Source organism: Engystomops pustulosus, chromosome 7 (genome assembly GCF_040894005.1).
Source record: "Engystomops pustulosus chromosome 7, aEngPut4.maternal, whole genome shotgun sequence".
Classification (NCBI taxonomy): Eukaryota; Metazoa; Chordata; class Amphibia; order Anura; family Leptodactylidae; genus Engystomops; species Engystomops pustulosus.
This window is the reverse complement of record NC_092417.1, coordinates 108,066,923-108,082,955: the sequence shown is the minus strand read 5'-3', so window position 1 is coordinate 108,082,955 and position 16,033 is coordinate 108,066,923. Positions and strand designations below refer to the sequence as shown.

Below are 16,033 nucleotides of genomic sequence, written 5' to 3'. Positions count from 1 at the left end.
CTTCGAGGTAATATAGTTGTTGAGAGGCTTCAAGTTAATGATAAGGCAGTTGGGTTTCTTGACTAAGAATAGTGAAGACTAGAAACCTTGTTTTTCTTATTTACCACTCTTCTTACCACCCCAGAGCGAAGAAAAGAAGAAACCTTGTGCCAGATGAGAAGGTGAGTAGAGTGAAAAGCATAAGACAATGAAAAAATATATCTTGGGGGTGGGGGGGGGGAGGAAGATGGTCATATTCTATTTTCTATCCCTGATGAATAATATTCAGGACCCAAGGGTTCAATGTTATTTTTGACTACCGAGTCATGAACCCTAGGAGACTACCACCCCACCCTGGCGTCACTGCTTCCTGTTTCTGTTACTTTCAGGGGGGTTAGAGAAGAGGAACCCCCTGCCCTTTGGGTAGCTCCCGCAAACCGGTTTACCTTTGTCAAGAAAGATGTCCTTGGAGGATTTGTAGCCAAGAAAGGAGGCCTTCTTGGAAACTATCTTGTTCTCCGGAGACCCTTTTTTATCTGAGGCCTTTTCCAGAATGGTCCAAACACAAACCATCTGGTGAAGGGGACACTGCAGAGTTTTGTCTTGGAGCGGATATAGCCACCTCACTGCTTTAGCCACAAAGGTCTTCTTGAAGCGTTAGTTAATGCTCCTTCTATTGCCAAAAAACTAATTCCTTCAGCAGAGGCGTCTGCTAGGAAAGCTGTGGCAGACTTAAGTATTGGAACACTTTCTAGCAGTGCTCTCCTGGGAGTGCCTTCTTGGATGTGCGTTTCCAGTTCTCCTAGGTATGAAAAGTAAAGTCCTATCTTTTTGTCATTCTCTTACTTGCTTACTTCCAGTGGACAGAAATCTGGCCATGGTCTTGTGATGGACACACAGGCGCAGGAGCTATTAGTATCACAAAGAGTAATCAGAGCCATGTGATATAGTTCGTGCACCTGTGTGTCCATCACAAGACCACGGCCAGAATTCTATCCACTGGAAGTAACATAAACCTTCCTAAAGAATGACAGAAAGAAGAGATCTTGAAAAGGTGAGGAATGGCTACAGAAAGTATATTGGAAAATTGTATAACTTTTCCTCATACAAACAATATCAAATATTTGCTGAAAGTCGACAACCACTTTAAGTCATGAGGAACATTATCAGGTTCTTATGTGATCAGCCGTCAGTTGGGCATGGATAGTAGGAGCTCAATTACAGAAACTGCTTAAATATGGAAGAAAGGCAGTGGGAAAAGAAGGATTTAGGAACTTTTTTAAAGAATATCTATCATCAGTTTTACGGATGGTAGACGTGACCTACTAACCAGTTCCTGAGGAACTGTGCTCCACAGGACTTCTTTTATTATAACTCTATAGGCCACAAATTCTGAAATATAGAGTTATAATATTATGCAAATGGCACTTATAGTCTTACAATACATTTACTCCCCCATTATGGTACAAGTCCTTGCCTGTCCACAGTGCATAAAGCAGTTGACATCAGGGACCAGTATGGACTTTTAGTGTAACGGGGCAGTGAATAAGTTATGATACAAGTCACTCTGAGCCACTTCAGTGACGTAGACTGAGCACCCCAGACTGATTTGCATAATTTGTATAACTCTATATTGATGAAATCTCAGCGTATAGAGTTATTATGAAAGGTCCTGAGGAGCATAGTTCCTCAGGAACTAGTTGGTGGGACTACTCGTTGGTGGGAAAACTGATGGTAGATGTCCTTTAATAAAGGATATTATAAAGTTTATTGTTATTATATGGGCTATTGATATTTTAAAAAAAATTCTTGAAGTTTAGTTACACTTTAAAAATTTGAGGCTTACCATCCATACTCACCAGACAGATTCCCTGTTACTCTGTTTCTCACCAATACAGGCATCTACTGTTCTGCACTTTTTGGTGTAGCGATATTGTCCCAAAACAGGGGCTTGTTACTGTGGTGGATCACTACTGCTGATTAAAAGCCCTATGAGAGCCATGAAGAGGTACAGTAGATGTTGGAGACATAAAACTATGGAGGTAATATATACCCAATCTGCACCCTAAGACCAAAGTGTTTATTCCACTTTATTCCATCAGGTCCTTACAGTATAATACATTAGCACCATGTCAAACAAAATCACATACATAAAAATGTAAGGATCTCAATTAGAGATGAGCGAGCACTAAAATGCTCGAGTGCTCGTTATTCGAGACGAACTTTTCCAGATGCTCGAGTGCTCGTCTCGAATAACGAGCCCCATTGAAGTCAATTTTTCAAAGGGACCATGGTTCGGGAATAAAATGTGTTAATTAATTGAAAAAGAATGTCTTCTGATAAGTTAGCAGATGTATGCAAACATCTGCAATCTATTCTTCACTGTTCCGCGCGTATATTATCTCCCGACAAGTTAACAGATGTGAAGAATAGAATAAAAACAGTGACCACATGATCATTTAAGTGAAAAACACAGTGAAGAATAGATTGCAGATGTTCTGCACATCTGCTTACTTGTCGGGAGATACGCTGTCCCGGGATCCGCTGCTCTTCTTCCACTGAAGTCTCCCCGATGTCTCCGTGCCCCGATGTCTCCGTGCCCCTATGTCTCCGTGCCCATATGTCTCCGTGCCCATATGTCTCCGTGCCCATATGTCTCCGTGCCCATATGTCTCCGTGCCCATATGTCTCCGTGCCCATATGTCTCCGTGCCGCTCCCCGATGTCTCCGTGCCGCTCCCCGATGTCTCCGTGCCGCTGCCCGGTGTCTCTGTGCTGCTCCCCGGTGTCTCCGTCCTGCTCACCGTGTTCTGCAATGTCTTCTTCACACATATATATTGTTCTTCACATACTATTTTGTTCGCACCGTTCCGCGCGTATCTTCCGACAAGTAAGCAGATGTGCCGAACATCTGTAATCTATTCTTCACTGTGTTCTTCACTGTGTTTTTCACTTAAATGATCCTGTGTTCACTGTGTTCACTGTTTTTATTCTATTCTTCATTGTTCTTCACTGTGTTTTTTTAATTAAATGCTCGATCTCGAGCAGGGGAAATACTCGTCCGAGCAACGAGCCGTCTCGAGTACCTTAATGCTCGAACGAGCATCAAGCTCGGACGAGCATGTTCGCTCATCTCTAATCTCAATGCATATCGAACCTTTCAATATATTTAGTAAAATACATACATACACACCCACTCAACTCCTATGTGCACCATCCCTCAGGAGATGATGGTTTACATGGACAGTGACAAAAATTAAACAATTAAAGTGCTATGGTTGGATTCACAGTGGTCTAGTCTCGTATTGATTAGTAGTGAGCAGTAATAGGGCCCATTTACACAAGCAGAAGTGATTGGATTGCCATGATCACTACAGGCAGTCCCTGGGTTACATACAAGATAGGGTCTGTAGGTTTGTTCTTAAGTTGAATTTGTATGTAAGTCGGAACTGTATATTTTAACATTGTAACCCCAGCCAGAACTTTTTTGGTCTCTGTGACAATTGGATTTTAAAAATGTTGGATTGTCATAAGAATCAGGATTAACACTAAAGCTTCATTGCAGACACCTTTGATAACTGTTACAGCTGTTTATTGTAGCCTAGGACTAAAGTACAATAAATTACCAATATCCAGAGGTCCGTTTGTAACTATGGGTCGTATGTAAGTCGAGTGTTCTTAAGTAGGGGACCGCCTGTATTGGTAAACAGGTGATGGCTGATGTAGTCATTCTTTTACACTGTGGTTCGAATGATCTAATTTATAGCTGGCCACTATTTGTCAATTTTTTAACAACATTGTAATCAGAACTTTGTGTGCAAATACAGAAGTTGCATTGAAGTTTGCAATCAGGAATATTTTCTCTTGTAAATTCACCTAAGCTCTGTCATTCTATGTCATTGCAGGGCCAATCGTTTCTAGACAAGATCTTCTAAGAAAGAAGCTGATGTCTGATGTGCATTGGGGTTGTCTGTTTAGATCCACTCTACAAGGCATATTATAGAATCTATAAAGAAGACTATTGTACAAATGTCATCAGCTATTTAAGATTTACCAGCCTTGAGTGGGTAGTACATATTGGTCATTTTTGGTGATTGTATGAATGCTCCCAATATCCATGAATTGTGAGAAATTAGATTGCCATCTACTGGAATACATATAAAATTGCTAAGTATTTTTATATTTAAATCGAAAGTTAATCTTTGAAGGGAACCTGTTTTATTCATCCAGTCATTTCTGCTCTATAACCCGATACTTGCAAGTACGACACTATATTCAATAAGCTCAGAAATAATGAAAAAGGCAAAGACTTGCACCGATTTTTCATTCCTGGTTTAGGTTGACTATTCAGTTTTCATTTGCTCAGCTCCTCCTTATGTATAACATGTTGCCTGCAGATAGCATACAGTGTACACTCTGTTCAGTTCCTCCTGCTCTATAACATGCCTGAAGATTGTACATCATGTCCTATCTGCTTAGCTTCTCATACTCTGTAACATGCTATATTAGATAATTTCCACAGTTTACTAGAGGCTAACCAATCTTGCCTTTTAGACCACAAAGATCCCCATGACCAATTATCATTTAGCTGGCCATACCTACTTGGTATTTGGACTTAGCTTTCTGGCAGTGAAATATCAAATTCTCCCCTACAATTTACTCTGGTATGATGCTTGTATGAATTTTTCTTGCCCTTTTATGCAGCTTTCCAGATCATACTCCGGATCAAACAATGGCCCCTTCCCCAAAATCATGACTGAAAGCATTACAGCACAGTGAGCAGTTAGTCCCCATATAGTAAATCTTTTCTTGGTTTCAGTGTCATTGTAGTGGAACTGATGGATAATCTGTGATACATATTGAGGCATTTGTATAGCGGTGTAGTGTTCTGGGCTGAGGAAGAACTCCAGGGGGACCGCAAATATTTCTGCCACTTCACTGGGGTTCAGCACTGGCTGAAATGTGTCTTCAACAATACCCACAACTGGGGTGACCAAGTAGTAGGGAGACTGGAAAACAAAAAAAACTGTATTTAATACCACACATGGCATCTCTTTACAATTAGCCTATATGTTTCTGGTGATATCTCATAGTGGGGACCCTCATCTGTCATGAAACTGCCTTATTGTGCATCCTAGATTAATGGAGCAAAAGTCACCATCAAAGGAAATCTACCTTCAAAATCAAGCATGACAAACCAGGGACACTTACTCATTACCACAGACTCACTGTCTGGATCTATCTACTTATATTTCATTTCTAGTTATAGTGCCCGTGAATGTGTCCAAGCCACAGGCACCCATATAAAAATGACTGCCAGTCACCGATGCCCCCGTAGTAAAATGCGCCAAGCACAGTTTCCTGGTTCTGGCGCCCCCTGCAGCAATACACCCCCATAAAAAACAGATACTGTGCTCTTATCATAGAAATAGGCTTTCTTTGTTAACAACTTTGTGGAACTTTTTGTCACTAAGAGGTAATTGGTTTGAGAAAAATTGGTCTAGAGGAATTATTATACTGTACTATTATTACATTACATACAGATACAGGCAGTCCCCGGGTTACATACAAGATAGGGTCTGCAGGTTTGTTCTTAAGTTGAATTTGTATGTAAGTCGGAACTGTATGCTTTATAATTATAACTCCAGGCAAAATTTTTTTTGGTCTCTATGACAATTGGGTTTTAAAAATGTTGGGTTGTCATAAGAACCAGGATTAACAATAAAGCTTCATTACAGACACCTGTGATAACTGTTACAGCTGTTTATTGTAGCCTAGGTCTAAGGTACAGTAAATAACCAACATCCAGAGGTCTGTTTGTAACTAGGGGTTGTGTGTAAGTCAGGTGTTAAGTAGGGGACTGTCTGTATGAGGTTTCTTAATAAAACCTGCGACTCATAGTTACCTTGGCAATACAAGGTATAAGCCTGCCAATAACTTGCACTTGCTCAGGACGTAGCCCAATCTCTTCCTTGGCTTCTCTGAGAGCCGTCTGTATATCGTCTTCATCTGAAGGCTCCTGTCTTCCACCTGGAAAGCACACATCTCCTGGCATAGTCTTCAGCTGCAGATGAATAAAGAAAGGAATTGCCAGTCATAGTCTATCAAATCATTTTAAAGACCCTAGCCAGTTTTTCTTTGCAGCAAAACATAGTCATTTAAAAAAAAAAAAAAAAAAAAATAATAGAAGAAGTGGCAAAAAAAAAATCTATGAATTTGAAACATTGGTACCTAAGGGGTTAAATGTACAAATAAGAAATGTTTGGTTTTTTGTACACCAGTTAACCCTCATCTGGAGGTATGTCTCCGTGAATGATGTCAGGCTGCATCCTGCACTAGAGTAATAAAATTAAATGATAGATTTTATATTGATGTTTATTTTGCTGGATTATATGGTGAATGTGGATTGTATATTCATTTTTGTTGTGTCTTATATGTTATTTTAAGGTTTTTTTTTTTAGCTGTGTGTTTCTTTTTATAATGTTTCATACAAATATTTTTGAAGACCTGTATCTCCCCATTAGTCCACCACAGGTTTATGCTTTTACACTGTCCATGTTTTGGATAGAACCCAAGTTAATGGATAAATAGAGAGGCTCAGTTGCGATATGAAAAGGCGATCACCGAGGAAAGAAGTGAGATACTTATGAAACGCGTTTAATTGCTAATACTGATATTACCAATATTGCTGTGGACTTAAATACCGGCCGGTCACAAAGCAAGTATTTTGTCTCTATCAAATATTGATGATGAGGAGATAAAGATTTACAGTCATTGCCATGCACCATCACAGCCTATTCATTGCCTCTTATTGCTGCGCCTCACTACTCATGCTCCTATTGACTGCTGTGCCAATTGGGTTGTTGTGGTTCTGGTAGTATACCAGAAATCTCTAATGCGCATGTGCGAAACCAGCCATTACCACATCTCAAATCACAGAACAACGAGTCGAGGACACATGAGGAGCTAATAAACATTGTATTGTTTTGTATGATCTGAAAATATTTCATTCAATTATAGTTGTACAATGGAGTATAGTTACAAGGTCCCCCAAACACAATATATTAAGGGCAGCTCCGTGGCTTAGTGGTTAGCATTACAGCCTTGCAGCGCTGTTGTCCTGGGTTCAAATCCCAGGGTTAACATCTGCAAATAGTTTGTATGTTCTCTCTGTGTTTGCGTGGGTTTCCTTTCGGGTCCTCTGGTGTCCTCCCACATGCCAAAACATACTAGTAGGTGGATTAGATTGTGAGCCCCATTGGGGACAAGGAGTGATTTGGCAAGCTCCAACCCTGAGTTAAAAAGTTTTTGGAAGAGAGTAGCAAAGATTTTGTCTCTAAAAATCAGCTCCTAGATCATAAGTGTCTTATTGGCTAGGGTCTAAACTAATCTTCTGTCCACAATTTAACAGGGCACCAAATACAAATGGACCCAGTGATCGCCTTACTGAGGCGAATGATAGAGGTACCAAAGGCCCCACGTAAATTGATACAATATATTCTTTTAGCAGATAAAATTGCAGTCGCTAGAGCCTGGAAGGCGAATATTATCCCTTTTCCCTATGACTAAACTTACATAGATTGTGATTAATCATCAATTAAGCAGTATACTAACAGACACTCAAGATAGATTCAATAAGTTGGAAATTCCTGGAAGGTAGAAATGTCAGCGTACATCTCCAACCCGTGACAGCTGCTAGCCCGAGATCTACTTAAGCACTTACAGAAAAATCTGAGAATCTGTATAGGGAACAAGTCAGATGGTGTGGCACTATCACTTTTATACTACCCTTTCTCTGATACAAGTGTCACATTGTGCATCATTTGACAGGTGAATAAAGGTTGATTGTTGGGAGTGCCCAATGTCAGGTGTATATACTGTGAACAACAATGGAAGCAGACAGTTCTATCCATAGCATTTAGAAAGATAATCCATAGTTTTGACCATACAAAGCTACAGACAGTGTCAGGTAGTATTCCTGGAGAATTTTATGTGTGTAAGTGCAACTGTGAAAATTTATTTATATTCCAGGATTGTAGCTAGACTTGATTACGGTGTTCTTTGATCTCTGCATTCTGCTATAATATCTGATGAGAAGCCTACTACAACTATAACTCAGATCAGAGGGGAGGAGTTGTGTTGTGCTCAGTGAAGAGATCTCACACAGGAGTGTACCACCACTGCACTAATCCTGGAATATAAGTCCTCCCACAGGGTCATGTAGTAGCATTGTAGTGTATGGGATTGAAGGCAATCATGTGGTAAAAAATCTGCAGTGGAAGCACCTTTTGACTGAAGATTTGTAAGTGTCATTTATTGTTGCAGATTGTGGCTGCCACAGAACCGCTGCAGGATCCACATCAGACACCAGCTAATTGATGCTTATGGAATGGCTGTGGGGTTACCACGGGGGTTAATACTGCAGCCGTTCCACAACCTGTGCAGATACCCTTAAAGGGGTTATGCCACGAAACAATTGACTGCAAAAAGCTGTCAAAGAGGTTAAAATATTTCAAAAATCTATTTGTAAAGGTTACCGGGAAGTAAAAATATCTTTCTATTTGTTATTATGATGCTTGTTCAGCCTCTATTCTGCTCCACACAGAAGCAGATGTGGGAGGGGCCAGGCACATGCACAGCACTGACAGCGGCAGTTATTGCACAATTCAGCACCACAGAGCGATCAGCCTTCAGAGTCTCCTTCCACCTGCTGTGCTCAAATAGTCCCTGCATTACTGATCCAACAGAAGTCCAATTGAAATGTGTCATACGCCCCATGTTAAAAGTGCACCAAAAAAAAGTTGGTGCAGTCTGTCAAAGCAGTGCAGGGGGCCACCAGATTCATGAAGAACGTGCGCCAGAAATCCTGAATCTGGCGCCCCCTGCACACTACACAGGACACTGCACATAGTACACATGTACTATGTATTCTCACAGCATCAGGCTGACATGCATGGATGCATAGATAAATAGGTGACAGCTTCTCACATGTTACTGATCTTTAGCTACTTCCCTGCTAGTCAGGGACAGGACAGCAGTGTAACATGGAGGGACAGTGAATGGTGGAGAGTACAGGAGATGCATCAGGAGAGGTCAGAGCTCAGCCTGTTACTTGTGTTATCTCTGCAGCCTCCTGTGTGACCTGACTAATGGTGGAGGGAGGAGAGGGCTGCTACATTGCTATGATCCATGTTATGGGAGACTCATCTGGGCAGCAGATAGTCATGTATGTCTGCAGTTACCTTGTATCTGCTGCTGTAGGCACCTGTGTGACCTGACTAATGGTGGAGGGAGGAGAGGGCTGCTGCATTGCTATTATCCATGTTAGGGGGGACTCCTCTGTGCAGCAGATAGTCATGTATGTCTGCAGTTACCTTGTATCTGCTGCTGGAAGCAACTGTGGAGCAGTGGAAATCGCCTCATTCACTGGTGTAGACAGCTGAGCTCTCTGCCCCCATGTCTCACTTCCTATTGGCTGCAGTGTGTCAGGTGATCTCTCAGTGTGGAGTGATCCGTAGTGCAGAGCAGCTGGTGGAATGTTTGTGCACAGACTCGGCCAGATCAGCTGTTGCTCAGGACGGGACACAGCTACCACTAGAGGCCGCCAGCAACCAGGACAAAAGGAGTTATCTCAGTAAGCCTGCATATTTTGTAATAAGTGTAAATGGTGAAAGTACTTGTCACAATGCATTGGACCCAATTACAGCCATTTGCTATGGTGACACAACCCCTTTAAGGCTTTTACCTTTAGTGATGGCTGATCACTTGGTGGGAGCATACATGTCTGCAGTTATAAAAAGCAGAGGAATATTTGTGTTATTTTCTCATTAAGTGGAATGTGTTGTAGAGATGTGATGTATGGATGATACATAGCAGTGGATAATTGTCCTATTTTAGGAGGGATTGTGTTTAAACTGTTATACTGAATTACAAAGCAAATATCTGCTGTTACTTACTTGCATTGATCTGACAGTCAGGAGGAGATGTGGCTTGCCTTGTCTAATTAACAATGGGAGTAGGATCGAAGCTTTGGGAAGAGGAATGTGGGTGTATTGGCTGCCAACATCGTATTTCTCAAGGAGGTCCTTGATCTTTTTCCTAAGATTTGTCATAAAACAGATAAAAATCAGCGTGGAAATTCACTGTGCAGACAAGGCAATTATAACTGGAGCCCATACAGGTCTTATTGTACATGTCATTGCTTCTTTGAAATATTGCACAAAGGATGAGGCTGAGAATGTTACTTAGAGTTGTGGGATTTGACCTCACTGACCTTCATTTGCTATGCCTTACTGTAATTTACATGCATTAAACTGTATAACAGTATGGGGCAGATTTATCAAGCAGTCTGAAAGTCAGAATATTTCTAGTTGCTCATGGCAACCAATCACAGCTCAGCTTTCTTTTTAGCAGTACTCATGAATATTTTAAAGGGGAGCTGTGATTGGTTGCCATGGGCAACTAGAAATATTCTGACTTTCAGACAGCTTGATAAATCTGCCCCTATATGTTTACCCTGGCCCGCTGGGGGTATTCCATATATTTATAGAAAAATAACACCCCCAAATGGAAGTTGCGGGGGTCACCTTTGTGGAAACAAAATGTCGCTTTTGTTTTCCGGGGGAACTACATTTCATGTGTTGCCCCCTGAGTGCTATATAAAACCCTGTATAGCATTATGCCTAAACTTGCACAACCCAAAAAGGTGAGCAGTTTTGTACGCACCCTGTACCCACTTTCATTTAAAATACAAGACTTTTCTACGAGCACTGTCTGTCTCACCTCACTCTTTGCCACCCCTTTGAGTTCTGAACACATTGGATAAAGTGGGTCCCATGACCTACCGAAACTTAAAGGAAACCTACCATTTAGAATGGTAGGGGTAAGCTGTAAGTACCGAGCACCAGCCGTTACTTACTTTTGTTAGTGTTATAAACCGCGGTACCGCGGTTTTAACACTTTTTAAACTTTAGAGCAGGAGAGGCTTCGGCGCTGCGCGCAACATCTCCGCTATTTCCTATGTAGGCGCACACAGCACCGAAGCCTCTTCTGCTCTAAAGTTTAAAAAGTGTTAAAACCGCGATACCGCGGTTTATAACACTAACGAAAGTAAGTACCGGCACCAGCTCACCCTGAGCTGGCGCTCGGTACTTACAGCTTACCCCTACCATTCTAAATGGTAGGTTTCCTTTAAGGTTAAATAGAACCTAATGGGATGATTTAGGACACTAAACCACCCATAGATCCTTATGGACCGATGGTTTAGCGTCCCAAATCACCTTGTATGATTTTTTTATGTAGGCGCTTAGAAAAAAAAAAAAACACATTTATACTTTGTTCCACTCAGCTGAAGCTGGTGTAGCACACTTAGGCTTCACTGCGCAAGAGTTATAAGAACGCCACATATGCAATGAAGCCGGGGGATTATCCCAGCTGCATTAAAGCAACAGGAGAGGAGGTGCCAGGATCTTTAAATGTGAGTCCATAGTATCGCATCAGACTCCCATCTAAGTGAGTATAAATGTCTCTTTTTAAAATTGGAAGCGCAGACAGCTGTCATACAGGTCAAGGTAGGATCCTACATCACAGGTCCATAAGGATCTGTAGTTGGTTTAGGGTCCTAAATCAAACAGACAGGTCCTCATTAATATGTATACATTCAGCTACTTGGCAACTTTAAAAAGTTTTCCATAAAATAAAGTAAAAAAAGGTCTGGCTTTTCTTTTTTGGCACTGCATCTCTATAGTCATTGTCTAATATCACAGGCTGAGCCCTTTCTTACAGGGCAGGTGTCTGCTGTATTATACAGCAGTCACATGCTCTTAACTGCTATGGTCAAACCAGAGATCAGCTTCTAAACCATGATGGCACATGCCATATTTGGGGGAATGGATCAATTGCCATGACAGCTGGGAATCTTCCAGAGGCTTACAGGGCTGTCATTGAGCATTTTCTGTAGCAGTCTGTCAGAGGCTAAAACAATATATGAACAATATTCTGATATACAGTTTAATTGCAATTTGTTTTCCAGCTTCCAGGTTTGCTACACAGCATATTAAACAGCGAAATTTGTCTTGCAGATAACAATCCCTCTTATGGCTCTGTAAATGGAAAAATAAAAAAAGATATAACTTTTGGAATGTGGGAGGTGAAAAACTGAAGGCGAAAAGGTCTTGAAAGGGTTAAACAAAATCTGACAATGTGATCAGTCACAGTCACAACTCATGTATGTGCCAGAAAGAGGTTATATTGGCTTATCTGGAGCACAGTCCTGCTTCTGGGGCAAGGGTTATATCCACTGAACCATGTCACACAGGCAGCAGGGTTGAGGTTGTCAGAATTTACCAGCATCTGTAATTTTGAGAAGTAAATCTTCAAACCAAAATCTAAGATAAAACGTGTTTCATGTGCTGCCAGCCCCTGTGCATTACAATCCCAGCTCTGCTCCATCTACAGGGGTTCTACTTCCTGTCTACAATGGAGATGCAGTTCCCATGTCCTCTCTTCCCTGCACATATATCATCCTTGTAGCTCTTACCTCATCAGCTCCTCTCTCTGCCCCCCTCCATTGTCACAGCTGCGGCTGGGGCACATGTCTGCTGTCCTCCAGTATGTCACCAACACTTCCTGACACAACAGCAGAGCAGGAGGAGAACGGAGCTCGGGTTACAGCTACAAGTGTTAATATGTAGGGGCAGTCAGCTGACTCCTTGCCGTGCCTGCTCGCTGGGTTATCACGTGACCCTTAAAGGGATTGTCTGTCAGCCACTACTTTTGATGTAGTCTATGGACTTCGGTCATTGTTTACATCTCGTTCACACAGTAAAGATGGCTGCGGGGGTTATGGCTTATAAACAACACAAACTCATATGTACTACTAATGTGTTTGTTTTTATCAATACTGTATTGCTATTGTATTAGCTCTGTTGGCATTGTTTAAGCTACACATTCACACGTCCAGAATACATACATGGCTACAAAACAAGTGTGCGTCACTACCAGGGGCAGACCAAGGTTACCGTGGGCCCTGGGCTGTATGAAAGCCTTATATCCCTCATTTTACATTGTAGCTATAGTGAATATATGACTAAATACACATGTTCATGTTCTCACTACATAGATGCCAAGGCCACCAAATTACCACCTGCTAAGGTATTTTTCAAGGTAAAGTATATCCTCTGCCAGTGGTGTAACTAGGAGAGGCAGGGCCCCATTGCAGGCTTCTGCATGGGCCCCCCCTTCCCACTTAAAAAATATACATATTTGTATACTCACACATGCAAGTTACAATTACACATTTATACACTCATTTACAAATATACAGCATATGCACACACATAGGGTATAACACATACAGCATATATACATCACATAGATGTTATATACATATTATGCTGTACAATGTACAGCATAATATGTATATAATGGTGCACATCCATTCATTAGTGTGTCAGGTAGGATAATGAGGCCCCGTGACACTGCTATGGCTGCTACCCCTGCAGTTACGCCCCTGTAATCTGCTATGCCTCTAGTATGTACATATACTACAATATAATATGCACTACATAAATACAAACAATACACATACACCACTCTGACTACATATAGTAATAGATTCAAAGTTATGCTGACAGAACTTAGCCTAATGATTTAATACACTTTTGGCAGGCCTATACCGGCAATAAAAAAAAAAAAATATTGTATCTGCAACTTTTTTGATTTTGCGTTTTCATTTTTCACTCCCCACATTCAAAAATCTATAACTTTTATTTTTCCATGTAAAGAGCTGTAAGAGGGCTTATAATTTGCGCAACAAATTGCATTTGGTAGTGAAAGTATTTAATATTCCATGCCGTGTACTGGAAGTGGGAATAAATGCCAAGTGCGGTGAAATTGGCAAAAAAATGCAAGCCATTTTCTTCTGGGCTTGCTTTTTGTGGCTTTCAGTGTGCATCCCAAATGACATTTTTGGGTAAGTAGGATCACGGAGTTACTAAATTTATACACGTTTTAATACATTTTAAAAAATTCAAAACCTCTGTACACAAAAAAAGAAATCTTCATTTTGCCATCCTAAAAAAACTATCAGCAAGATGGAGGGGTGGAACCTGCCTCCTGTGACATCATCACAAGCATGTGCTGCTGACCAATGAGACCAGAGCTTCTGCATATTAGACACGCCCACACGGACGAATAAGGAGCTTAGGCATGCGTTTTTTGATGGACTGCTTAAAAAGTGCCCAAAAACGCGTTCAAAACGCCACGTGTGTCATCACCCGTTGGTGATCCTGTCAAAAAAACGCATGGGGTTTTTCACGGACTGCTTAAAAACGGACCAAAAACATTTTCAAAATGCCACGTGTCACATCACCCCCTTGGCGGTGGCACACGTGGCGTTTTGAACCCGTTTTTGGCCCGTTTTTAAGAAGTCCATTAAACACATACTTTTTTGAAAATGCATCTGTTTTTGACAGGTTTTACCAATTATCTTAATTAAAATTGTTCAAAACCGGATATGTTTTCATAAACCTCATGCGTTTTTCAAAGACGCATGCGTTTTTTGATGGACTGCTTAAAGACGGTCTAAAAATTTGTTCAAAACGGCACGTGTGGCATCACCCTATGAGAGCTACAGCTTCTGGTGATTTACTTGTTTATGTGCTGGTGTAGGGAAAGCTGAGGGTGAATAGGGAGAGAAGAGTGTAGGTTTTTTGTTATTACAGGAGCCCTATCAGCTGAGCCGAGCAGTGTAGGGAGAGAGGAGGCGTGGGTAACATGTACATTCTCCATCCGTATTCAGCACAGTGAGGACGGGCAGAACATAGCAATGCCCATATGAGCAGGGCCTGTATTTAGTGTTGCCCTAGGTACTCTCAGTGCATATGCCCCCTATTGGAGCCATCAAGCTAACGCCTCTGTCCATAACCCCCAGCATGTTACTAGAAGAGATCAGCGCCGGACCCAGGAGGGGTCTCTCCATTCATCCACTGTAAGCATTAGGCCGGTGCCACACAGGGCGCTTTGTCTGCGCTTGCAAACGCAAACGCAGACAAAGTCGCGCCCACCGGGGCGGGCCTCGGCTCGATCGCATCGGCGTTTCTATGGAAACGCCTGCGATCGGGAACGAGCCGCCGGTGTTTTGCGTTAATTTAACGCGAAACACCGGCGGCTCGTTCCCGATCGCAGGCGTTTCCATAGAAACGCCGATGCGATCGGGCAGAGGCCCGCCCCGGTGGGCGCGACTTTGTTTGCGTTTGCAAGCGCAGACAAAGCGCCCTGTGTGGCGCCAGCCTTAGAATCCAAAAACTACTCAGGCTGTGTTGATTTGGTGCGTTTGCATTGTGTTTTGGTGCGTTTGCATTGTGTTTTGAAATGCATTGGGCAAAATACTTCTCACATGTAAATACTATTCATCACATGTAAATACTATTTCTTAGTAGCAGCATGTGTGTAACATTGTTAGTCATCACTATTATAGGGGTTGTCCCATCTGCGCATCTATGTGCCTACACTTGCTAATGGGCTGATCCGGTCATCTCAGGGAGCGACGGGGTACAACAGACCCCTGTTCTCATGATTCCAGGGGGTACAATCACTGAGACCTCCACCAATCAGTTATGCCCTAATCGACCCCTTTAATGTTAAAATACAGAATACATGTTGCTACTTTTTTAGCACATGTGTCCTGCCCCCACTTCACGTACCCCCGGGGTCTATGCGGAGCTCGACAGGCAGTTAAACGCCTTCCTACAGTTCAACAAATGAGACTGGTTGAAAGTCCGTAGCTTTATTAAACTGATGTAGGATTAGGGTGAAACTGAAGAAAAACAGGAATGTACAATCTATTAGAATAGTACAATAATATAACAGGAGCATGTTACATACATTACATTAGCATATAACAGGAAACAAGCTGATACAGATACAGTCTGGGACCAAACATGGCCGACCATGAGGTTGGGCCCATCTGTGCAATTACAGTGCAATTACAGATCTATACATCACACTTCATATAAAAGACTTTATACAGAGTGGTCCCATAACTGCTAGCAGCT

General features: G+C 41.9%; 1 protein-coding gene across 1 annotated transcript; it reads right to left on the bottom strand.

The window, feature by feature from the left end:
• Positions 1-2,056: 2,056 nt before the first annotated feature.
• Positions 2,057-12,703, bottom strand: NUDT7 (nudix hydrolase 7). The gene is made up of 4 exons (XM_072117495.1): positions 12,517-12,703; positions 9,935-10,076; positions 5,884-6,042; positions 2,057-4,987 (listed from the first exon to the last, which is right to left on the bottom strand). Exons 1-4 carry the CDS (start codon positions 12,570-12,572, stop codon positions 4,628-4,630), a joined length of 717 nt encoding a protein of 238 aa, XP_071973596.1. The 5' UTR covers positions 12,573-12,703; the 3' UTR covers positions 2,057-4,627.
• Positions 12,704-16,033: the final 3,330 nt, after the last annotated feature.